General features: G+C 57.3%; 1 protein-coding gene across 7 annotated transcripts in view; it reads left to right on the top strand.

Annotated features, from left to right (window-relative positions):
* The window catches only part of ARHGEF10 (Rho guanine nucleotide exchange factor 10), a 156,376-nt gene that overhangs the window by 8,187 nt on the left and 122,879 nt on the right, over positions 1 to 25,310 (top strand). For all 7 annotated transcript variants that reach the window (XM_078347017.1, XM_078347018.1, XM_035269816.3 and 4 more), the window contains exon 2: positions 14,100 to 14,183. In XM_078347017.1, the coding sequence (XP_078203143.1) occupies positions 14,147 to 14,183 (37 nt within the window). In that variant the 5' untranslated portion in view covers positions 14,100 to 14,146. The remainder of the gene's footprint in view (positions 1 to 14,099; positions 14,184 to 25,310) is intronic.

The raw sequence follows: 25,310 nt of genomic DNA on the forward strand, positions 1-25,310 counted from the left end.
GAGATGGTACATGACATCCGTGGAGGGATGGCGTGTGACATCCGTGGAGAGATGGCGTGTGGCATTCATGGGGATGGTACATGACATCCGTGGAGGGATGACGCGTGACATCCGTGGAGAGGCACGTGACATCGTGGAGACGATGCATGACATCGGTGGAGATGGCGCATGACATCCGTGGAGACGGCGCGTGACATCCGTGGAGATGGCGCGTGACATCCATGGAGGGATGGCACATGATATCTGTGAAGACGGTGCATGACATCCGTGGAGACGGTGTGTGACATCCGTGGAGAGACGGCATGTGACATCCGTGGAGGGACAGTGTGACATCTGTGGAGGGATGGTGCATGACATCCGTGGAGACGGTGTGTGACATCCATGGAGAGACGGCATGTGACATCCGTGGTGGGACAGTGTGACATCTGTGGAGGGATGGTGCATGACATCCGTGGAAGGACAGTGTGACATCCATGCAGGGACAGTGTGACATCCGTGTAGGGATAGCATGACATCCATGGAGGGACGGTGCGTGACGGCCGCGGAGGGACAATGTGTGACAGCCGCAGAGGGACGATGTGTGACGTCTGTGCAGGGACATTGTGACATCCATGGAGGGACAGTGTATCAGCTGTGGAGGGGCAGTTGCAGCTGTGGAGGGGCAGTTGCAGCTGTGGAGGGAGTGTGCACAGCGAGCTGTGATGGAGTTGGCAGCTATGGAGGGGCAGTTGCAGCTGTGGAGGGGCAGTTGCAGCTGTGGAGGGAGTGTGCACAGCGAGCTGTGATGGAGTTGGGATGCAAAGCTGGCTCTGTGCTATTGGGATTGTGGTGTCAGGACTCACTGCAGAGCCCTGTGGTGTGGGTCATGCACTGCTGTGCGGGTCGTGCACTGCTGTGCGGGTTGTGTACTGCGGGTCGTGCACTGCTGTGTGGGTCATGCACTGCTGTGCGGGTCGTGTACTGCTGTGTGGGTCGTGCACTGCTTGCTCCTGGGCCCCTGCACGGGGTGCTCCTGATGGAGTTATTTTTCAGTGTGTGGACTTCCAATCAATGACAGGCAGCTTTTTCTCCTTCTCACCATGGGACTGTGGCCCTGGGTCAGGAGTGGCCTAGAGGATGGCACGTGGCAGGATGGAGTTGGATGGGTGCCCCACCAGTGGCTGCCTGTGGGAGCCAGCAAGCCGGGAGAAGGGCAGGGTGGGGACTGAGCTGCTGGTGCCTGAGCCTGTGTGTGTGCTGGTTGGGGACCGGGTGTGGGGACAGGAGCCTGTGGAATGCGATGCTTCCTTCTGACTGTGGGGCTGGAGGTGCAGCGATGGGGTGAGGGTGGTTTAGTCCACTCAGGGTGTCCCTCGGCCCTGCTCTGCTGGTGCTTGTCTGAGGGGCAGCTGTGGTTGAGTCACCCTTCTGCTCCAGGTGAGTCTCCCAAGGGCTCTGAGGGCGGAGCATCCATAAATGCCCAAAGGGGTCATAGCGTGGGGGTGCACTATCCCCAGGGTTGTGTCGAGGGTCATGTGCAACTGCCTTTGCTGTGGACAGAGAGGCAGAGGCAGTGACAAACAGAAGCAGAGAGAGTCAGAGAGAGGCAGAGGCAGAGACACAGGCAGAGGCAGAGACAGAGGCAGAGACAGAGTCAGAGAGAGTCAGAGAGAGGCAGAGAGAGGTAGAGGCAGTGACACAGGCAGAGGCAGAGACAGAGGCAGAGGGAGAGGCAGTGACACAGGCAGAGGCAGAGAGAGGCAGAGGCAGTGACACAGGAAGAGTCAGAGAGAGGCAGAGACAGAGGCAGTGACACAGGCAGAGTCAGAGAGAGGCAGAGACAGAGGCAGTGACACAGGCAGAGTCAGAGAGAGGCAGAGAGAGGCAGAGAGAGGCAGAGAGAGGCAGAGGCCGTGACACAGGCAGAGGCAGAGACAGAGGTAGAGGCAGAGGCAGTGACACAGGAAGAGTCAGAGAGAGGCAGAGACAGAGGCAGTGACACAGGCAGAGTCAGAGAGAGGCAGAGACAGAGGCAGTGACACAGGCAGAGTCAGAGAGAGGCAGAGACAGAGGCAGTGACACAGGCAGAGTCAGAGAGAGGCAGAGGCAGTGACACAGGCAGAGGCAGTGACACAGGCAGAGGCAGAGGCAGTGACACAGGCAGAGGCAGTGACACAGGCAGAGGCAGAGGCAGTGACACAGGCAGAGGCAGTGACACAGGCAGAGGCAGAGGCAGTGACACAGGCAGAGGCAGTGACACAGGCAGAGGCAGAGGCAGTGATACAGGCAGAGGCAGTGACACAGGCAGAGGCAGTGACACAGGCAGAGGCAGAGGCAGTGACACAGGCAGAGGCAGAGGCAGTGACACAGGCAGAGGCAGTGACACAGGCAGAGGCAGAGGCAGTGACACAGGCAGAGGCAGTGACACAGGCAGAGGCAGAGGCAGTGACACAGGCAGAGTCAGAGAGAGGCAGAGGCAGTGACACAGGCAGAGGCAGAGACAGAGGCAGTGACACAGGCAGAGGCAGAGGCAGTGACACAGGCAGAGGCAGTGACACAGGCAGAGGCAGTGACACAGGCAGAGGCAGAGGCAGTGACACAGGCAGAGGCAGTGACACAGGCAGAGGCAGAGGCAGTGACACAGGCAGAGGCAGAGGCAGTGACACAGGCAGAGTCAGAGAGAGGCAGAGGCAGTGACACAGGCAGAGGCAGAGACAGAGGCAGTGACACAGGCAGAGGCAGAGGCAGTGACACAGGCAGAGGCAGAGACAGAGGCAGTGACACAGGCAGAGGCAGAGGCAGTGACACAGGCAGAGGCAGAGACAGAGGCAGAGACAGAGGCAGAGACAGAGGCACAGACAGAGGCAGAGACAGAGGCAGAGACAGAGGCAGAGACAGAGGCACAGACAGAGGCACAGACAGAGGCAGAGACAGAGGCACAGACAGAGGCAGAGACAGAGGCACAGACAGAGGCAGAGACAGAGGCAGAGACAGAGGCACAGACAGAGGCAGAGACAGAGGCACAGACAGAGGCACAGACAGAGGCAGAGACAGAGGCAGAGACAGAGGCACAGACAGAGGCACAGACAGAGGCAGAGACAGAGGCAGAGACAGAGGCACAGACAGAGGCAGGCTACAGCCCGGGGCCTTCAGGCACTGCCTCTTCGGCCACCCGGACTTTGGCTGTTACGGCTGCCTCTCGCTCCTCCTTGGCGCCGTGTTACTGCCTCTGACCCCCACCCCTGGGACGCCGCCCATGCCCTCTGGCCTCTTTCCAGCCCCATGTCAGCCCCTAATCCACACCAGGCCCCGGGCAGCCCCCAGGCCACTGCTGCCCTCATGCCCAGCCCAGCTTGCTTCCTGGGTCCTTTCCTACAGATCCTGGCCCCGCTCCCTTCTTTAGGAAGCCCTCCTGGTTGCTGACCCCCATCCCAGCTCTCTGTGCCGCTTCCTAACTGGCACCGTGCACCTCAGCATCTACTGTGACACCGACCCCTCCCCGAGTGTACGGCACGCAGCATTGGTGGGGAGCCGTGTCGGGGTGGCTGGGAGCCCCCACTGACCACTCCTGCTTGGGGGACACTAGAGGAGGGACACAGGCAAACACGTGCAGCCCCGGCCCTCCTGGGGAAGGGTGAACAGGGCTGGGCTGCCAGCAGCGCATGCAGGGGCCTGGAGCATGCAGCTGCCGGATGCCACCCTTGCCCATCAGGGTGGACTCTGGTGGCACTGGCAGCTCTGGCTGGTGAGTGGAAACTGTGCTGGTGGGTCAGAGGCTGCTTGTCCCCTCCTCAGCACGTGGTGCAGAGAAGGGCACACCTGTTCTGGGCCCGGGCATGTTGATTCTGTCCCGGTTAGTAGCTCGTGACTGACCATTTTATATGCGCCCTTGTGAAACTGCATTTACTTCTCTTTTCACATTTTCTTCTTTTCTGGGAGTGTGCAGAGGAGGGGAGAGGTCCCGTGGAGATAGTCTCAGTCCGACTTGAGCAGAGCTTAACGGTGAGAAGGTGGCAGAGTTGGAGACTCAGGCCCAGGGAGGACCCTGGAGAGAGGGGCTGCTGGGTGCCATGTGCTCTGAGGCCACATCCAGTTGGTTGCAAAACAGAAACCCAGGACAGCAGGGCTCTCCCAAGTCTTAGAGAAGAAGCTCCTTCCTCCTTTCCTCCCGCCCTCTGTTCATCCATCCATCCATCTGTCCGCTTTCCAGAGTCTACTCAGACCTCTGCAGACATTCAGCAGAAAGGGCTGGTGTGCTTGGCCCGCTGTGGCGTTTGGCTGTTAACCGTGGCATTCCGGAAGGACTCCTGCCGTAGACCTTGTGTCCTTTTACGTTTCTGCCTCGTGGATTTATGTCTTGAGTTGGAACCTTATGAATATGAAATTGATTGGGTGCAGACTGCCAGGGCTGCGGGGGAGTTCCTGGCTCTCGTGGTGGGTCAGGGTGGGATGTCCAGAGGCCACACAGCCTCGGACACTAGCCACCCAGCACCCGGCCCCCGGCCCTGGGCTCCCAGGCTCTGTCCTTGGGGCCACTTCACCCTCAGGTGGGAGGACGGAGGAAATGACTTCCATGTCATTCACCAAGGGAACCCACTTTGATGCTCTGAGCTCGGCTTAGTCAGGGAGTGCTGGGCACTGATAGCCCCCAGGCCCTTCTGGCAAAGCAGTGACACATCCCACCCTTGTGCAGTCTGTGGCATCAATGCAGGATGTGGGTGGCTCAGCCTGCCGCCCCCAGCTTTGCAGGGCCACAGAGGCCAGCGGAGTGCACGGCAGGAAACTGACTGTGGGCCCAGGATGCTCGAGGCCTGAGTGCTGGACAGGGCTGAGCAGCAGGTAAAGAGCGGGGCACTTCCTGGCTCAGAGCCTGCCCCTCCCTGGGGTGCATCTTGGAAACCATGCAGCAGCCCTGCGAGTTGGTGTGGTCCCTGTGTGTCTGAGGCCATGAGGGCACAGGCAAGTGGAGGGCCCACGTGGCCAGGAAGTGCTGGGCTGGGCCAAGTGCAGACAGGCTCCCAGCACAGCCTCCAGCCCTGTAGCCCTGCGGCTGCTTCCCAGGTAGAGGCCCTGGGTGGTGATGACTTCTGCTTGCTCAGGAGGCATCAGCTGTCGCGCTTCTGCCTTCCTGAAGCACTGACTGGAAAGGCGCCCGTGGAACATCCGTGGGTCTTTGGTCAGCGTCCTTCGCACCCTGCATTCCTCCTGGATGGACTCCCCTGAGCTCCTTTTGCAGGCCTGGGTACATGGTGAAAGGCACAAGCGGCATGACTGCAGCACAGACGTGGTGTGTCCCTGCGATCAGGCTCCACAGTGTTGGGAGCACAGTGGCTGTGCTGTCGGTAAACACCTGTGTGAGGTGGGGCTGCCGTCTGATGTACACGGCATGAAACCGTCCGTCAGGCCTCCGTGTCTCTGCGCTCCTTCTCTGACTGAATGCATCATCTTTCTGTTGAAAACCACAAGCCAAATGCACAATGAAACGTTTCATTAAGATGCTTAAATTGGAAAATGACAGCAATCATGAAAACAAAGCCTGCAGCCCAGGCACGCATGAGCTCACGTGGCACGCAGCTGGGAGTCAGGTGTTTTGAGAGTGGAGTCTTCTGCTCTGCCCTCAGGGTCCGTGTCACCTGCACTGGGGCAGGGAGAGTGTGCCCCAGCCCAGCCCCACCACCAAAAACGATGCCTGAGGAGTCCAGGTGAGTCACCCATGGGGAATTGCTGGCCACGTGGGTGATGCTGCCGGAAGACTGCGCAGAGGAGACAGGCTCGAGACCACTAGGCTCCAGGGAACTGCGCTGTTTTGTGGCCTGGAACTTGTAGGCTGTACAGGGGTGGGGCACGTGCTGCCGTGGACTGTGTAGGGAGCGCAGGCGCCTCTGAGTCCAGACACAAAGTCACGGTTTCTGTGTCAGCCCCCGATAAGGTTTGGCCGTGTCCCTACCTAAATAACTTGAACTGTGTCTCCCAGAATTCCCGTGAGTGTGGGAGGATCCATGGGGAGGAATCCCGTCTTTCCCCTGCTCTTCTCTGGAAGTGAGTAAGTCTCACGGTCGGGTGGGTTTATCACGGGTTTGTTTCTGTGTTTGCATCTTCCTCCTTTTTTCATGCCCCGCTGTGATTCTGCGGCCTCCCAGCCAGGTGGAACTGTAAGTCCAATTAAACCTGTTTCCTTCCAGTCTCAGGTATGTCTATCAGCAGCGTGAAAATGGACTAACACAGGCCCCTAGACATTTTCCTTCTTAGGAATGCAGTTTTAAAGGGACACTAATTTGGACGGAAGAGTTGGAGTTTGCAGTCTGCCTATAGGTAGTAGGGCAAGGCCTGGGACAGAATCTGACGGTCACTTCCCAGCTGCAGAGCCAGGGGCTGCCGTGGGCCGTGCTGAGCCTCAGGCGGGGTGGGGCGCGCTTTCTGCCCAGGACTGCCCTGCGGACTCGTGGAGCTGATGCAGGCAGACGCCGTGGTGGGTGCTGGGTGAAGGGTGAGCTGTCACCCTTAAGAAGGACCAGGCATGAAAAGGAGTAACACCCAGGCTTGTTCATCTCTTCCTTGGTCCTGAGATTATCAGTGGAAAATGAGAAATCAACTCGATTCTATTTTTATGCATTTTAGTAGAGAAACAAATAGCGTGAATGAGATTTACACATTGTGGTTAAAGAAATTGAGAATAATCAACAGGGCTTAAAGAAACAGAATTCTCTGAAGACACAAAAAACCCTGTGGCTGTCGGGTGGCACGTGCTAGTGTGTTTATTCCTGAACAGACTCTGCAGGCAGGAGAGGGGTGCTTCTGGCCCTGCCACTCGCTTACCACCTTTGCAGACAGAGGCTGGGTCACAAGGGAGGGTGCTGGTTTTCTCTGAAGCTCGAGGATGCCTGGCTCCTCGGCCGGTTGCGTTGCTAATGTTGGGCAGGTGAATCTGTGAGCTTAGTGTCTGAAGCGGTCCAGGAATACCACACGCCTTGCAGTGAGTAAAGCTGGTGAGGACTCAGGGATGTGGGGATGCTGTTTCTCACTCTCAGGTGCTCCAGGGACAGCTTCCTCCTCCATCTCCCTTCAGGACTGCGGAGTGCAAAGGTGTTTCTTCATTGTCTCCTCCGCAGAGTTCAGGGTATTGATTCATTGTCTCTTCTTCGTATGGCGGATGCATCCTCGTATGTCTTGTTCCCTGAGGTCCTCATGCACTGTGGAAGGATCAGACATTGGGCTGGGACCCGCCGGGGATGCTGGGGTGCCAGGGATGCAGGGGTGTGCTGGGGGGGATGCCAGGGGTGCTGGGGATACCAGGGATGTGAAGGGTGCCAGGGGGTACCTGCTGCCTTCCCTTTTCCTAATGGGCCTGGACTCCGACTCCGGCGATCTTGATGCATGAGATGGCGTTGGCGCTAGTGCCAGTGGGCCAGGGAAAGATGACATCAACCTAAACTCTTGAGAATTCGCAGCCGTGTTGGAGTATTGTTAGTTTCCTTTGCTGGGAGATGCTGCAGCCGTGGAATGTACTCTTCTTCCATCGTCTCTGAGGCCGCCAAGTCATCGAGGCCAGGCTGACGAGCACGGCATCCCCTGCTTTCCACAGCCACCGGTGTCCACCCGGCCTGGGGAGAAGCATACCTCCCTTTGCTCGGGGCGCAGTCATGGCATCTAGTCCTGCTGCTGTGTGCATGCCCACGGCGGTCTCGTTCAGACCCCACGTGCTCACTCCTTTAGAGGGCCCATGCCTCTTCAGCACAGTTGGTGTTGGCTGGGGCTGAACAGGCATCTTAGGTTTTGTCAGGGTCTCAGAGCCAGTGTGGTCCTCTCTGCCCGTGGGATCTGATTGTCGGAAGCATTGACGCCATCTGATGTGGGGGCTCTCCAGCATGGGGGCCATCTGGCATGGATGCCGTCCGGCGTGGAAGCTGTCTGGTACGGAAGCTATCCAGCATGGGGACTGTCCAGCATGGGGGCCATCTGGCATGGGAGCTGTCTGGTGTGAGGACTGTCTCACGTAGGGGCCATCCAGCATGGGGACTATTTGGCATGGAAGCTGTCCGGCTGTCCGATGTGGGGACTCCCTGGCATGGGGATTGTTTGGCGTGGAAGCTGTCCGGCTGTCTGACATGGGGGCTCCCTGGCGTGGGGACTGTTTGGTGTGGAAGCTGTCCGGCTGTCGGACATGGGGGCTCTCTGGTGTGGGGATTGTTTGGCGTGGAAGCTGTCTGGCTGCCTGATGTGGGGGCTCTCTGGCGTGGGGACTATTTGGCATGGAAGCTATCCGGCTGTCAGACGTGGGGGCTCTCTGGCGTGGGGATTGTTTGGTGTGGAAGCTGTCTGGCTGCCTGATGTGGGGGCTCTCTGGCGTGGGGACTGTCTGGCGTGGAAGCTGTCCGGCTGCCTGACGTGGGGGCTCCCTGGCGTGGGGACTGTTTGGTGTGGAAGCTGTCCGGCTGTCGGACATGGGGGCTCTCTGGTGTGGGGATTGTTTGGCGTGGAAGCGGTCCGGCTGTCGGACGTGGGGGCTCTCTGGCGTGGGGACTGTCCTGCGTGGAAGCTGTCCGGCTGCCTGACATGGGGGCTCTCTGGCGTGGGGACTGTCCTGCGTGGAAGCTGTCCAGCTGCCTGACGTGGGGGCTCTCTGGCGTGGGGATTGTTTGGTGTGGAAGCTGTCTGGCTGCCTGACGTGGGGGCTCTCTGGCGTGGGGACTGTCTGGCGTGGAAGCTATCCGGCTGCCTGACGTGGGGGCTCTCTGGCGTGGGGATTGTCCTGCGTGGAAGCTATCCGGCTGTCGGACGTGGGGGCTCTCTGGCGTGGGGACTGTCCTGCGTGGAAGCTATCCGGCTGTCGGACGTGGGGGCTCTCTGGCGTGGGGACTGTCCTGCGTGGAAGCTGTCCGGCTGCCTGACGTGGGGGCTCTCTGGCATGGGGATTGTCCTGCGTGGAAGCTATCCGGCTGCCTGACGTGGGGGCTCTCTGGCGTGGGGATTGTCCTGCGTGGAAGCTATCCGGCTGTCGGACGTGGGGGCTCTCTGGCGTGGGGACTGTCCTGCGTGGAAGCTGTCCGGCTGCCTGACGTGGGGGCTCTCTGGCATGGGGATTGTCCTGCGTGGAAGCTGTCCGGCTGCCTGACGTGGGGGCTCTCTGGCGTGGGGACTGTCTGGCGTGGGGACTGTCTGGCGTGGAAGCTATCCGGCTGCCTGACGTGGGGGCTCTCTGGCGTGGGGACTGTCCTGCGTGGAAGCTGTCCGGCTGTCGGACGTGGGGGCTCTCTGGCGTGGGGACTGTCCTGCGTGGAAGCTGTCCGGCTGCCTGACGTGGGGGCTCTCTGGCGTGGGGACTGTCTGGCGTGGAAGCTATCCGGCTGTCAGACGTGGGGGCTCTCTGGCGTGGGGATTGTTTGGCGTGGAAGCTGTCCGGCTGCCTGACGTGGGGGCTCTCTGGTGTGGGGACTGTCCTGCGTGGAAGCTGTCCGGCTGCCTGACGTGGGGGCTCTCTGGCGTGGGGACTGTCCTGCGTGGAAGCTGTCCGGCTGCCTGACGTGGGGGCTCTCTGGCGTGGGGACTGTCCTGCGTGGAAGCTGTCCGGCTGCCTGACGTGGGGGCTCTCTGGCGTGGGGACTGTCCTGCGTGGAAGCTGTCCGGCTGCCTGACGTGGGGGATCTCTGGCGTGGGGACTGTCCTGAGTGGAAGCTGTCCGGCTGCCTGACGTGGGGGATCTCTGGCATGGGGACTGTCCTGAGTGGAAGCTGTCCGGCTGCCTGACGTGGGGGATCTCTGGCGTGGGGACTGTCCTGAGTGGAAGCTGTCCGGCTGCCTGACATGGGGGATCTCTGGTGTGGGGACTGTCCTGCGTGGAAGCTGTCCGGCTGCCTGACGTGGGGGATCTCTGGTGTGGGGACTGTCCTGAGTGGAAGCTGTCCGGCTGCCTGACGTGGGGGATCTCTGGCATGGGGACTGTCCGGCGTGTTTGTTGCACTTGTCTCTGAGGATTCCTTCCATGAGCGTCATTCCCCACTTTCACTGCTGTGGTCCAATACACCTGTCTCACCTACCTTGGAAGTGACAGCTTTCTCTCCAGGGATAATCTCCTTGGTCGTCCCACAGAATAGCTTCCGGGATGGAGAGGCTGGGCCCGGCGGGCACCCCTCACCTCTCGGGTGTACTGGCCGGCACTCGGACCCTGTCTCGCTGCACAGAGAGCTCACCTGCGAGGGCACCTGGTGTGGATCCTGTGACTCCCACATATTCCAGGTGGAGCAAGGACCTCACTTGCCCCGTCTCCTGGCTGGAGGGTGGAAGGGCAGGAATGGGCCGTCAGGGCCCAGGCTGGACTCTCAGTGCTCGCATCAGGCCCCGGCCCTCTGCTGTGGCCTTGAGGGAGTGTCTCAAGTCTCCCAACCAGTGGTTTCTCCATTTGAAAATAATAAGAGTACCCACGTCTTGGAGTTGTCCTGGTGAGGTGGACCTAAACGGAAACAGCTAGGGTAGAATAATCTATGCAAAGGGTTATGTGGGCCACGCTTGGGGGCTGCAGCCCGAGAGCCTGGATTCGGGCTGCCCTGAACACACACTGATGAGCAGCGCCTCCAGGCAGGTTTTTGAAAGCGCAAAGCAGCTGAGGGAGGCTGATACAAAGCTGTTTGTTGGGAATTCTCATTGGTTTATGGAAATGGCATTGATTAGTGATTGCTGTGCATTGTTAAGCTACAGGATGTGTTGCGGTGTCCGGCATGGCATCACCAGGTTCATTCCCAGCCACTGGAGGCCGTGATGAGCGGACACGTGGCTCCCCGGGACCAGGGAGCAGGGTGTGGCTGTGGCTCACCTGCACGTCTCCTGGGGCACAACAGGCTGTGCTGAATGAGCACACACTCCCCGGGAACAGGGAGCAGGGAGCAGGGACCAGGGAGGGGGGTGTGGCTGTGGCTCACCTGCACGTCTCCTGGGGCACAACAGGCTGTGCTGAATGAGCACACACTCCCCGGGAACAGGGAGCAGGGAGCAGGGACCAGGGAGGGGGGTGTGGCTGTGGCTCACCTGCACGTCTCCTGGGGCACAACAGGCTGTGCTGAATGAGCACACACTCCCCGGGAACAGGGAGCAGGGACCAGGGAGGGGGGTGTGGCTGTGGCTCACCTGCACGTCTCCTGGGGCACAACAGGCTGTGCTGAATGAGCACACACTCCCCGGGAACAGGGAGCAGGGACAGGGAGCAGGGACCAGGGAGGGGGGTGTGGCTGTGGCTCACCTGCATGTCTCTCGGGGCACAACAGGCTGTGCTGAATGAGCACACACTCCCCGGGAACAGGGAGCAGGGACAGGGAGCAGGGACCAGGGACGGGGGTGTGGCTGTGGCTCACCTGCACGTCTCCTGGGGCACAACAGGCCGTGCTGAATGAGCACACACTCCCTGGGAACAGGGAGCAGGGAGCAGGGAGCAGGGACCAGGGAGCAGGGAGCAGGGACAGGGAGCAGGGAGCAGGGACGGGGGTGTGGCTGTGGCTCACCTGCATGTCTCTCGGGGCACAACAGGCCGTGCTGAATGAGCACACACTCCCTGGGAACAGGGAGCAGGGAGCAGGGACAGGGAGCAGGGAGCAGGGACAGGGAGCAGGGAGCAGGGACGGGGGTGTGGCTGTGGCTCACCTGCATGTCTCTCGGGGCACAACAGGCCGTGCTGAATGAGCACACACTCCCCGGGAACAGGGAGCAGGGAGCAGGGAGCAGGGAGGGGGGTGTGGCTGTGGCTCACCTGCATGTCTCTCGGGGCACAACAGGCCGTGCTGAATGAGCACACACTCCCTGGGAACAGGGAGCAGGGAGCAGGGACCAGGGAGGGGGGTGTGGCTGCGGCTCACCTGCATGTCTCTCGGGGCACAACAGGCCGTGCTGAATGAGCACACACTCCCTGGGAACAGGGAGCAGGGAGCAGGGACCAGGGAGGGGGGTGTGGCTGCGGCTCACCTGCATGTCTCTCGGGGCACAACAGGCCGTGCTGAATGAGCACACACTCCCTGGGAACAGGGAGCAGGGAGCAGGGACAGGGAGCAGGGAGCAGGGACAGGGAGCAGGGAGCAGGGACGGGGGTGTGGCTGTGGCTCACCTGCATGTCTCTCGGGGCACAACAGGCCGTGCTGAATGAGCACACACTCCCTGGGAACAGGGAGCAGGGAGCAGGGACCAGGGAGGGGGGTGTGGCTGCGGCTCACCTGCATGTCTCTCGGGGCACAACAGGCCGTGCTGAATGAGCACACACTCCCTGGGAACAGGGAGCAGGGAGCAGGGACCAGGGAGGGGGGTGTGGCTGCGGCTCACCTGCATGTCTCTCGGGGCACAACAGGCCGTGCTGAATGAGCACACACTCCCCGGGAACAGGGAACAGGGAGCAGGGAGCAGGGAGCAGGGACCAGGGAGGGGGGTGTGGCTGCGGCTCACCTGCATGTCTCTCGGGGCACAACAGGCCGTGCTGAATGAGCACACACTCCCTGGGAACAGGGAGCAGGGAGCAGGGACCAGGGAGGGGGGTGTGGCTGCGGCTCACCTGCATGTCTCTCCGGGCACAACAGGCTGTGCTGAATGAGCACACACTCCCCGGGAACAGGGAGCAGGGAGCAGGGAGCAGGGTGTGGCGTCAGCTCACCTGCACGTCTCCTGGGGCCACAGCAGGCTGTGTTGAGTGGACAAGTGGCTCCCCGGCACTAAGGAGCAGGATGTGGCTGTGGCTCACCTGCACGTCTCCTGGGGCCACAGCAAGCCGTGCTGAATGAGCACTCACTCCCCGGGAACAGGGAGCAGGGGGCAGGGTGTGGCTCACCTGCACATCTCCCAGGGCCTCGTGATATGAAGGGGCTCCCGTTCCTCAGACAGAAGTTCTGCTCTTTGCTCAGCAGTTGTGTTAACAGAGGAGACAGTCGCAGCCGCTGCTCGTGCGGAGCCCAGTGCACATTGAGCTATTTGCACACGTTGTTGGTGAAATAACATGAGACCCAGGAACTGAGGCTGTGAGGCCCAGAACCATGAGGCTAGGTGCTGAGGATGGGGTCGGGGGTGGTGGCACATGGCAGGCATCTGAGCAAGTCCTGGGCTTGGAGGGAGAGCAGGTTCAGGGCTTGGAACGCAGGAGGTGCCACATTGGAGGTTGGGGGCAGGGCCCCACTGCCAGCCTCATTGGAAAGCAGTGTCCGTTTGCTTCTGAGAGTGCCAGAGCCAGCAGCCAGCTCTGTGCATTAGGAGAAGAGACTTTGCTGGCCCGGTGGCATCCTGGGTGTGTTGCCGGCAGAGCCCAGAGCTCTTGGCACCCTGCCATCCCCCCGTTCCTCTCATTGAAGAGCACATGAGGCCAGTGACACCCTGGGCAGGGGTCCGCCTGGCCTCGGAGGAGCTAGCCTGTGGGTGGCACTCATGGGCCATGGCCCCTGGGGCCCCATGTGCTTTTGCTGATGGGCGAGGGCCTGGTGCCTGCTCCTCTAGCCAAGGCAGCCGGAGAGTTCCTCGAGCACAGTGTATTTCCCTGGGAGTGTTCTGGCAGGAGCCAGGCCCATGTTCTGTGGTCTAAACAGGAGTCACCAGGAACTGGCCTTCCCGGGACTCAGCTGGCATCCAGCTCACACTCAAGCTCATGTCCTCAAAGCAGGGAGGGGAACACGAAGCGGAGACAGGAATCACAGCGGCAGGCGGGCGTGACAGCCTCGCCCAGAGGTTAGCCGTGTTTTTACAGAGAGCAGTCGGGACGGCGGGCATCGCTGCGCCTGATCCCAGCCGAGTCTGGAAGAGACACGTTTGGTTGATGTGTTGATTTCTCTGCTTAGAACATGGCAGAAAATTCAGCAAGGAATTGAAGCCAGTGTCAGGTTGGGAGGAGCTGGCCAGTGAATGAAGCTGCAAAATAAACTCTGGCCGTAGTTCAAGGTCAAGTCGCTCCCACGCTGCGAAGTCTCTTGTTTTGCTCGTGATGCTGCTTCACGGGAGATCTACAAGTATTCACGACTAACAGGTGGTCAGTCTTGTAATCACGGCCAGTGGTGGCGTTTAGCTCTTCCTGTTCACCTGTTCACGGGCTTCTCTGTCGCAGCCCTGCGCTTGTTGAGTGCATGTTTGTCTACCTGAACTGTGACAAGCAGTGTCTCTCCTTCTTGCAGGAGCTCCTTCCCTTAACAGAGCGGAGAACGGCGTCCGGAGCTGCAGCATGGACCAGCGAGAGCCCCTGCCTCCCGCTCCTGCAGGTAACCACCCTGTGGCTCAGGGCTCGCTGCTGCTCTCGTCAAGGACGGGATGCTTTTGGAACTGCTGAATTGCCGGTCACTGGGGTATGGGGTGGAGTGAGAGCTCGGGAGAAGGAGAAGGCTCCCATGTGAGCCTGGGTGCCCCTACCCCTGCCTTCCCACGGGGGCATCGGGGTGAGCCTCTTGGGTTCCTCACAGGTGCTGCTGTTTTGCTCGAGGGGACTTGTCATCAGCATCTGACATTCCCTTAAGATTCACCTTAGCTGGATGCAGTGGGAAGTGGAGTGGGAGGGTTGTCACTGAGAGGCCCCGTTCAGGACTACGGCACGGCTCGCCCATGGCTGGTGCCCCCAGGTTCCCAGGAAAACGGCTCAGGGAGTCTCCTTTTCTGCTTCCCTCCTCTGCGGGGCGGCTCAGGGCAAGCACGACCTCTTTATCCATGCGCTCCATAAGGGAGGGGCTGTGATTAAAGATTTCTCTTCATTGTCACCTCACCTTTAAATTGTGGCTGTAAAGACCATGCCAAGGCAGCTGTCTCACACTCCAGCCAGCAGGGAAGGTGGACCCTAACTGACATTTCCACAGTAGGTCTTCTGCAGGGCCCGAAGACCTGGCCTGTGTCCTCGCAGGCCTGCTGCACCACACGGTGCCCATGGGCCTGGTATCCTTTGCAGATACGGGAGGGTGATGAAGCCGTGGAGGTCAGGGAATGAACTGTGTGGGCGCCAGGCCCCTGGACGCCACAGGTGTGGGTCTGGGGAGATACCGGTATTTGATCGTCTGTGCTCTGCCCACTACCTGGACATTCTGGGCCCTCAGAGGGTGTAGTGGGATGAGAAAGAGGCAGCCTGGGGTCAGGGTTCATAAGCAAATCAGTCACCAGCGCCTTGTAGATGACAGAGACGGGAGAATCCAGGGGTGAGCAGTGGGCACCCCAGAAACAGCCAGTGATGCTGCATAGGCCAGAAGGGACCCCCGCTCTGTTGCTGGAGGAATGTGGTGGGGAGCCAGGCCTGGAAGTCCATCTCTTGGAGTTCTCCGGAGCCATGACACCAGTGGATGTAACACCTGGTACCAAGAACCTGGGGCCATGGCGCACTGCTCCTCTGCTGGGGTTGATGTCGGCCGGTCTCCTCGCCTCTGTAGCCATGGTACGTGTTCTCGCCATAGGTTCACTCACATGGGGATTGCTGGCATTCAGGCTCTGCTGGACCAGCTTTTTTTAATTGAAAATGAGGCTAGGCATGGTAGCTCACACCCGTAATGCCAGCACTTTGGGAGACTGAGCTGGGTGAATCGCTTGAGCCAGGAGTTTGAGACCAGCCTAGGCACATAGTTAGACTCCATCTCTGCAAAAATAATAATACAATAGTAATAACTGGGCACGATGGTACGTGCCTGTAGTCCAGCTACTCGTGAGTCTGAGATGGGAGGATCACTTGAGTAGGGGAAGTTGAGGCTGCAGTGAGCCGAGATTGTGCCACTGAACTCCAGCCTGGGTGATAGGAGTGGGACCCTGTCTTAAAAAAAAAAAAAAAAAAGGTAGAAAATGAGGCAGAGAGCAAGATCTTTTACTGCTTTTCATTCCTGTCAAATGAGAGGATGCCCCAGCAAGGCAGGGGCAGTGGGCAGCTTCCTGCGGCCTCGCTCTCTGCGGGACCCTTCGGGCGGCCAGCAAGGCAGGGGCAGTGGGCAGCTTCCTGCGGCCTCGCTCTCTGCGGGACCCTTTGGGCGGCCAGCAAGGCAGGGGCAGTGGGCAGCTTCCTGCGGCCTCGCTCTCTGCGGGACCCTTCGGGCGGCCAACAAGGCAGGGGCAGTGGGCAGCTTCTGCGGCCTCGCTCTCTGCGGGACCCTTCGGGTGGCCAGCAAGGCAGGGGCAGTGGGCAGCTTCCTGCGGCCTCGCTCTCTGCGGGACCCTTTGGGCGGCCAACAAGGCAGGGGCAGTGGGCAGCTTCTGCGGCCTCGCTCTCTGCGGGACCCTTCGGGTGGCCAGCAAGGCAGGGGCAGTGGGCAGCTTCCTGCGGCCTCGCTCTCTGCGGGACCCTTTGGGCGGCCAACAAGGCAGGGGCAGTGGGCAGCTTCTGCGGCCTCGCTCTCTGCGGGACCCTTCGGGTGGCCAGCAAGGCAGGGGCAGTGGGCAGCTTCCTGCGGCCTCGCTCTCTGCGGGACCCTTTGGGCGGCCAGCCCTCCAGAGGTCCCCTTCTGCCTCCTTGCTTTCTTTTTGGCATTTCATGGAAATGAGAGGTTGTCTCGGATACTTTTCTATTTTAAGGGGCGGGGCACCAGACCCGTGTGCCTTCCTTTTGCCTCCCCTCCTTCCCACTCGCATGTAAGATGGGAAAACGTTAATATGGTGCCTTGACATGCTCGGGAGGCGGGTACAGTTGCTGGGGAAAGTTAAGAATAAAAGAAAGGCTCTCTCCGCAGGTACGTGTCTGGGAATGTGGAGGACGTAGGGCCCATTCACCAGCCATGGCAGATGGATGCTGCCTTTCACCCTCATTTGCCCACTGTTTCAAAGAAGGTGGAAACACCGTTTTCTCGTTAAGTGTATCCCTGGCATTTGCTGGTGGCGTCGTCAGTGCTGGCTGGTGCCTGACATCCTGAGGAGCTCTGCCCAGTGGTGCTACCTCCTGGATTGGATGAAATGCCCATCCACCCATAGTCTTCACCACCAGAACTGGCTTGTGAAAGGTCCCTGGCCCCAGAGGACTCCACCTTGGTAGTTGTGCTAATTAGAGGCACAGCATCTGATGGAGGCAGTACTGGGGGAGCCCAGGGTCCCCAGCAGCTGGTGCTGCTTCATGCAGCAGGTCACACCTCTCCTGGGGCTGGGGGTATCTCCACGGCCCCTCCCTCTGCCCACATGTCGACCCTGGGGGAGAGTGTGCAGGCCCACACCCTCTGGATGCAGCTGTACTGACCAGGCCATCCTTGGGCCAAGGCTGCAGGAACGTGGAGACTGTTAACTGTTCACCCTGGTGGGGGGTGTCCTCGGGAGACCCTGGTGGGACCCGGGAGCCTGGCAGGTGCAGAGGAGCCACCCAGTCCTCTGTGGGGTTGGAAGTGAGGCTCTCTGCTTTTCCTGACAGGCCCACATGACCTTGGATTTGATACAGAAAGCCACGATTTAATGACATGCTGTGGCTCAAATGCTGTGAGAACAGCACTGATGTGTTTCTAGCCATTAACTTTGATGCCAAGTAGACATAGGGGTAATGGCCTGGTGTCTTTTCTGAGAATTCAGTGATACTTTAATTATAATTTCCCCCATTATTAAGTAAACTGTCTGCTTAAAAATGCCCTTGAAGATCCAGATATGGCAGGAAATTACCCGCGGCCTCACCTCCTCCCCGCACTCTGATGCAGCTGCTGCTGGTACCTTAGGTCATTGTGTTTCTGTTTTTTCCCCATATTTCTTTTCTACATAATTCTAGTCACTGAATGTAGATTTTTAACTTTTTCTTTTTTAGTTGGAGTCTTGCTCTGTTGCCCACACCGGAGTAAAGTGCTGTCATCTCAGTTTGGGAGGCAGTTGTGCACTAGGAAAGATTTCGGGCTCTGCTGCCCAGCGGCTAGGGTTCAAATGCTGACTCTGAGGTGTGTGAGCTGATGACAGAAACAGCCTCCAGTCTCCGTCATTCCTAGAAAACACAGAACCCCTCACATAGGTTTGGTGAGGAGTTGACAAGTTAGCATCTGTAAAGTACTTAGACCTGGCAGGTGAGCACTTAGCAAACGCATTCGGAAGATGATCTCGGATTTTCCAGAATGCAGAACAAGTCAACACCGCCAGCCAGAGCCTTTCTCTAATTAGTAGCAAAATCCCAATGCAAACTATGTCAGGGAGAAAGAAATCAGTACAATTGCCAGGTTAATGTTGCTTCCCAAAAAATCACTTACCACATGCCTGATAATGTCCATAATGAGCTCAGACAGAAGCCAGTACCCACACTGGCATCGCTTCTGGGGGCAGCAGTGTTTCTGGGGGACGCCTCCTTCAGCACGAACACGTATAAACCCCAGTGACACCCAGAGCCGAGAAGCGATTATGAATAGCGTCTTGTGGGTGAAGCTATTTGCAGCCTGGTGCTTTTAAAAGGACTTTTCTTTAAACAATAGAGTTAAGAAACAAACAGCCTTCATTTGAAATTAGAGAAAATCATATCCTGAGTTAAACTTCCATATTAGAATAAATACGGTCTTAGAAGCCCCAGCAGATGTCATGCTTTTGTGTCTGAACTTGGAAATGAGGGTGACTTTGACCTTTTCCTCAGTGTGGTGATCCATTGCATGTCTAAAAGTTCTTCATGGATCTGGAACAGTCAGAGGGCTGTCTGCTCACGAGGGAAGGTGGCCTGGGAATGGGCAGCCTGCTTTTCCAGGGTGGGCGGCCAGTTCTTTCCCACTCAGGTGCTGGGGCCAAGGCCACCAGGTCTTGGTAGCTTCTAGAATAAATGTTTTCCGAAGGAGAACAGAAGGTGTAAGTGCTCTGTGCGTCTTCTTTTGCACCATGCATATGGCATCTGTCGTCCTCAGCGTCTCTGTAGAGAGATACCCTGAGTCCTCTGCTCTTAGTCCTGACGTTAAGTAGCTTCGTTCACACCTCAGTGGCCTTTCCTACTCATTGCAACGTGGCCCAGGGGAGGGATTCTTTCCATTCTGTGATTCCTTTCTATAGACGAGGGATGGGGTCTCGTGGCCAGTCAGTGAAGTTTGAACCCAGCACTCTGACTCCATAGCTGTGTTCTCAGCCACGACTCCGCTTCACATTTCCCGTGTAGGTGTGTGCAGGGGCTTCCGAAAACACAGCAGGATGCGCGATGTGCTGCACGGTGACGGGTGGATCACGGTTGCTGTTTGTTGTTTATTCAGTGAACATTGAGTCAAGCTAAATTTCGGGTATCACAAATGACCTTACAATTTATCATTTAAATCGAAATTATAATGCATATTTATTGTAGAATAAAAAGTAAAACATAGACAATCACAGCAAAGAAAATACTACTCCCACTTCTAGGAGAGTAGAACTATTAAAACGTTAGGGAATATTCGTCCAGTATTTTAGAAGTAGCCTTCTTTTTTTTTCCCCACTTAAAACAAACTCTTAGACGCCATTAACGTAAATGATAGTGTCTGCATCGGTAAGTTTCAGATATTAGCAATATATATTTTCCCTGACAAACAATGGTTTTTGTACGTATAGGTGATTTAAAATGAGAAATTAAGGTTTTTTTGTTGATAGCTTCATTAAGATATAATTCATATCTCAGTACTGTTCACCTATTTCCATTGTAAAGCTCAGTGCTTTTTAGTGTATTCAAAATGTGTGGCCCATCCACAGTGCTAGAATATCCTCGTCACCCCAAAGGCTACTCCCTACCCTAGACAGAGGGCGGCTGAGTTTTAAACTAGATTTAGATACTTTATTTGTCCTCTTTTGCTCATTAAGAAAAGATCACTTAGGCCAGGCACAGTGGCTCAAGCCTGTAATCCCATCACTTTGGGAGACCGAGGCGGGTGGATCACGAGGTTAAGAGATCGAGACCATCCGGGTCAACATGGTGAAACCCCGTCTCTACTAAAGATACAAAAAATGAGCTGGGCATGGTGGCGCGTGCCTGTAATCTTAGCTACTCAGGAGGCTGAGGCAGGAGAATTGCCCGAACCCAGGAGGCGGAGGTTGCGGTGAGCCGAGATCGCGCCATTGCACTCCAGCCTGGATAACAAGAGCGAAACTCCGTCTCAAAAAAAAAAAAAAAGAAAAAGAAAAAGAAAAGATCACTTAAAACTAAATTTGAAGTAGAATAGCCAAAATCCAGAACACAGACAGCAAATGCTGAGGAGGGTGTGGGGTGGCCTCGTGGGAAGGCAGCTTGGTGGCTTCTTCCAAAGCTGAGCAGGCTCTTACCCTGTTATCGCAGCCATGCCCCACGGCCTTTATCCAGACTGATGTCCACACAATACCTGCATGCACGGGTGTCGATAGCAGCCTTATTCATAATTGCCCAAACTCAGAAGCAGCCATGATGTCCTTCAGGAGGTGAAGGGTTAAACTGGCAAATTCAGACAATGGAATATGCGGCGTTAAGAAGAAATGAGCTGTCGGGCGCCGTGGCTCACGCCTGTAATCCCAGCACTTTGGGAGGCCGAGGCGGGTGGATCACGAGGTCAAGAGATGGAGACCATCCTGGTCAACAAGGTGAAACCCTGTCTCTACTAAAAATACAAAAAATTAGCTGGGCACGGTGGCGCGTGCCTGTAATCCCAGCTACTCAGGAGGCTGAGGGAGGAGAATTGCCTGAACCCAGGAGGCGGAGGTTGCGGTGAGCCGAGATTGCGCCATTGCACTCCAGCCTGGGTAACAAGAGTGAAACTCCGTCTCAAAAAAAAAAAAAAGAAGAAGAAGAAATGAGCTGTCCAGCCATGAAAAGACGTGGAGGAGCCTTAAGTGCATCTTGCTAAGTGGGAGAAGCCTCCTGAAAAGGCTGCACCTGCTGTGATTCCAGCCACTTGACATCCTAGAAAACACAGAACTATGGAGACACTAACAAGATCAGTGGTTGCAGGAGTCTGGAGAGAGAGGGATTATAGGTGAGCACAGAGGATTTTAGGGCCATGAAATTCCTTGACAATGGTACATCCATTGTCATTACAGGCTTGTCCAAATCCGTGGAGTGCACAGCACCAAGAGTGAGCGCCCACGCCAGCCACAGGTTAGAGTTAGCAGCAGTCCATCAGTGTCGGCTCATCAGTGCACAGCACCAAGAGTGAGCGCCCACGCCAGCCACGGGCTAGAGTTAGCAGCAGTCCATCAGTGTCGGCTCATCAGATGCAACAGTGCACAGCACCAAGAGTGAGCGCCCACGCCAGCCACGGGCTAGAGTTAGCAGCAGTCCATCAGTGTCGGCTCATCAATGCACAGCACCAAGAGTGAGCGCCCACGCCAGCCACGGGCTAGAGTTAGCAGCAGTCCATCAGTGTCGGCTCATCAATGCACAGCACCAAGAGTGAGCGCCCACGCCAGCCACGGGCTAGAGTTAGCAGCAGTCCATCAGTGTCGGCTCATCAGGTGCAGCAGTGCACAGCACCAAGAGTGAGCGCCCACGCCAGCCACGGGCTAGAGTTAGCAGCAGTCCATCAGTGTCGGCTCATCAGGTGCAACAGTGCACAGCACCAAGAGTGAGCGCCCACGCCAGCCACGGGCTAGAGTTAGCAGCAGTCCATCAGCGTCGGCTCATCAGGTGCAACAGTGCACAGCACCAAGAGTGAGCGCCCACGCCAGCCACGGGCTAGAGTTAGCAGCAGTCCATCAGTGTCGGCTCATCAGGTGCAACAGTGCACAGCACCAAGAGTGAGCGCCCACGCCAGCCACGGGCTAGAGTTAGCAGCAGTCCATCAGTGTCGGCTCATCAGGTGCAACAGTGCACAGCACCAAGAGTGAGCGCCCACGCCAGCCACGGGCTAGAGTTAGCAGCAGTCCATCAGTGTCGGCTCATCAATGCACAGCACCAAGAGTGAGCCCACGCCAGCCACGGGCTAGAGTTAGCAGCAGTCCATCAGTGTCGGCTCATCAATGCACAGCACCAAGAGTGAGCCCACGCCAGCCACGGGCTAGAGTTAGCAGCAGTCCATCAGTGTCGGCTCATCAGGTGCAACAACTGTTTGTTTCTCTCTGTCGGGTGGTGGGGGGATATTGTTGGGGGAGGCTCTCTGTGGGATCACGGAGTATATGAGAACTCTCTGTACCTTCTGCTCAGTTTTCTTGTGAACCTAAAACTGCTCTAAAAAGTTGTATCAATTAAAAGGAGCCAAACTAGGGTGGACATGTTGGCTCATGCCTGTAATCCTAGCACTTCGGGAGGCCGAGGCAGGAGGATCACTTGAGTTCATGAGTTTGAGACCAGTCTGGGCAACATAGTGCCACCTTATCTCTACTAAAAATAATAAAACTTATCGGGGTGCAGTGGCTCGTGCCTGTAGTCCCAGCTGCTTGGGAGGCTGAAGTGGGAGGGTTGCTTGCGCCCAGGAGGTCAAGGCTGCAGTGAGCCGTGACTGCATCACTGCACTCCAACATAGGCACCAGAGCATGACTCTCCCAAAAAAGAAAAAATAGTAAGAACCAAACTGAAATGAACCTCTGCTTCAGACCGTAGGACAACAGGAGCAAGCAGAGGGGACCCAGTGGGGGTGGGGACAGCTCACAGGTTCAGACAGGTGTTTGCCATCTTCAGAGCTCGAGATTCAGGCCTGCAAGGTCCACGAGCCTAAGGTGTCTACAAATATTGGAATTAATAAGAATTAAACCCAGGAGCAAGTCAGACCCTTGGTCACACTGGCCACACCACGTGCAACCACCAGCTGTCCTGTGGGTCCCCCAGAACCTCTCCATCGTCCTGGAAAGAACCAGGGAGCAGCCCCGTTCCCAGCAGCAGCATTTTAAAGACTGGATTTTCAGGCCACTTCCTTGCTCTTTTTTGCATATAGGCATAAACAAAAATGGGCATGGTCACATTATGTCACAATAATTAGAAGCAGCTGTTTCTTAAGGTTTTCTGTTTCGTAACTTGTTTTACAAATGTGTGCCTTACGGATGAGCTTACTGACAAGTGTAAACAGCCAGGCTGGTGAGAAGTCGGTGCCACCACAGCATCCCCAGTGGCCCCGCTCGTGACGGAAACGGTCTGAGTCCTGAGGCTCACATGGCTGCTGCTGTCGGTCAGCACTGGGGGCCGCCCGTTGAGCTGCTGACGACCCACAAGGGCTGGCCCCTGAGTGCAGGAGAGCCTGCAGTTTTCCTGGAAAGTCCAGCTATGGCCAGAGGGTGGGCTGTCCCGGGCAGACCAGAGGAGAGGGGCAGGGGAAGAATGGTTTCCAAAACCCAAATGCCAGGTTAGATTTGGGCTGGGCGCTGGTGGCTCGGTACGGGCTTCGCTGCCACTGTGTCGTGGCCTTCACGAGTGGCTCTCAGAGCCCGCCGTCCTGTGTGTGTGCAGGAGGGGCACGGAGCCTCTCCCCTGCTGCAGCCCTGCCCTAGCCCTTCCCTGCTTTCCTGCCTCGCTGCCTACCCCGGGTCCTGGGCCCTTCCCGCCCATCCCCTGGGCTCCACAGGAGCCAGCGGGCAGAGAACACTGGGCCGAGGTGTGTCCACCGAATGATGGCCACACTGCAGATTCCCCACCGGTCGTCATTTTCTTTTCTGAATTATCCATGTTGTCTCAAACTACAACACGTTGTATCCCGAGATGCTTTCAGCAGTGCTTGAGCACGTTCTCTAGTTTGCACATTGTGGTGTTTCCCGTCAGTGTTCTCATTCAGCTGAATGGCTCAGCTCTGAACCTGGGCTTTCGAGGAGCGGGAAGCTCCTCCTGTGGCTGCGAGCACAGTGTCACGGGAACTGACCCGGCGCCAGCTCACCCGGCTCCTGCCATGGCCCTGAGGATGGCACAGGGCCCTTTGTGGTGGAAGTGGTTGGCTGAGCTCATGAAGGTGGCCTCCTGGGCTGCAGGGTGGAGGACCCCGGGCTGGCAGCTTTGGTCACAGGCATTGATTCTCACAGAGTTCTGGAGGCTAGAGTGTAGGTCATAGCCTTCCTCGCCTCTTCCGCACCCGCTGGCTGTGGGCACTCCTGGGAGTTCTGCACCTGCGCTGCCAGGTGGCTCCTCCTCCCTGTGCTGGCCTCTGCTCTCACGAAGACGCCGCCATGCTGGGTTAGCCCAGCCTGCTCTAGCCCAGCCTCCTTAACCAACTGCACCTGCAGTCACGTATTTGTAGATGAGATGACCCTTGGGGTGGGGGTGAGGACTTCAGCACAGGGATTTAGGGGCCACAGTTGAACCTGTCAGGGCTAAACTTAGGACCCGAAATGCTGGGATTTTACAAGACATTCTGCGTTGCTCTTCACGAAAGGACCTGAGGAGCTCAGGTGGGGTCTGTGAGGCCCGGGATCCCCAGGACCCGAGGTAGCGTCTGGGAAGAGGTGCTCAGCACACACCGCCTTGAACGCCCCGCTCCATGCTCAACTCAGACGGTGGCGCAGCCTCACCATCCGGTGGAGGCCCCGTTGGACATGGGTGTCAGGGAGGAGCAGCCCAGCCCCGGGTGGCCTTGCCTGCTGTCCTGGGGACACCCACCTAGCCTGGGGTACAGCCTCAGGTGGTTACACTGAGTGCAACTTCCCTCTTTGAGTTCTTGTGGAAGGCTGTTTTTTTCTTACTGGAATCTGTAATGCACATCTATGTAACCTTGAAAGTCTTTCCATCCAGTGTTTGCAGAGGACGGAGGGCAGCTCCGCCACAGCGTTGGCCAGTCTCTCGGTGACTGCAGAGATCTCTTGAATTCCAAGCCCCAAGGCGTTTCCAAGGCTCTCCAAGTCTAAACTAACAAGTTCGAACTTTTGGAGAAATTTCTGGATTGCTGTTGTTTCCCTTGCGTAGTATAATTCTACTTTAAGTTTTACTGGGGGAAAAGTGAGTTCTTTTGGCAAAAAAAAAAAAAAAAAAGTTGGAAGCTTGTTCATCTGCCTGTATGCACTCATTCATCTGCTCACATGACGAGCGTGTCACACATTGCCACCTACCAGGTTTTGTGTGCACTGGGTGGCGTGGCGAGCAGAGGTGTCGGCTCCAGGAAGGCATGCTGTTCTTCTCAGGATGGTACCTGGTACACGGGAGCAAACACGCACTGTCCCTGGGAATCTCACAGGTCCCCCCAGGGCTGTGTCACAGCCCAGGAGGCGGTGTATGGGGAGGGAGTGGAGGGGCCCCAGTGTCTGCTGAGGGCCATTTCCTGAACACATGGGCTCCTGGCCGCTGCCTTCCTTCCTGAACACTGTTAAGAGAACTCCTTCTTCCTGTTTGGAATACAGTGTGAGTTCAGGGCCCAGCAGCTTGTGCTTCTCCCCTTGCAGATATTTAAGACCCTGTTTTGTACCGGACGTTGTTAAGCTTTTTAAAAACAGTTTTTAAGAGAGTCATTTCTAGGTGTATTTTATCTAACTGATAGAGTTCAGTAGTAGTAAAATATAACCTCCAAAAAAGAGTTGACAGAGTAAAACTCTAATGTGATGTGTCACCGTCCGGATGAATCTGAACACGTACCCGGCAGTGACCTCTTATGTTGCTAGGT

The sequence above is a fragment of the Callithrix jacchus genome, chromosome 13 (genome assembly GCF_049354715.1).
Source record: "Callithrix jacchus isolate 240 chromosome 13, calJac240_pri, whole genome shotgun sequence".
NCBI lineage: Eukaryota > Metazoa > Chordata > Mammalia > Primates > Cebidae > Callithrix > Callithrix jacchus.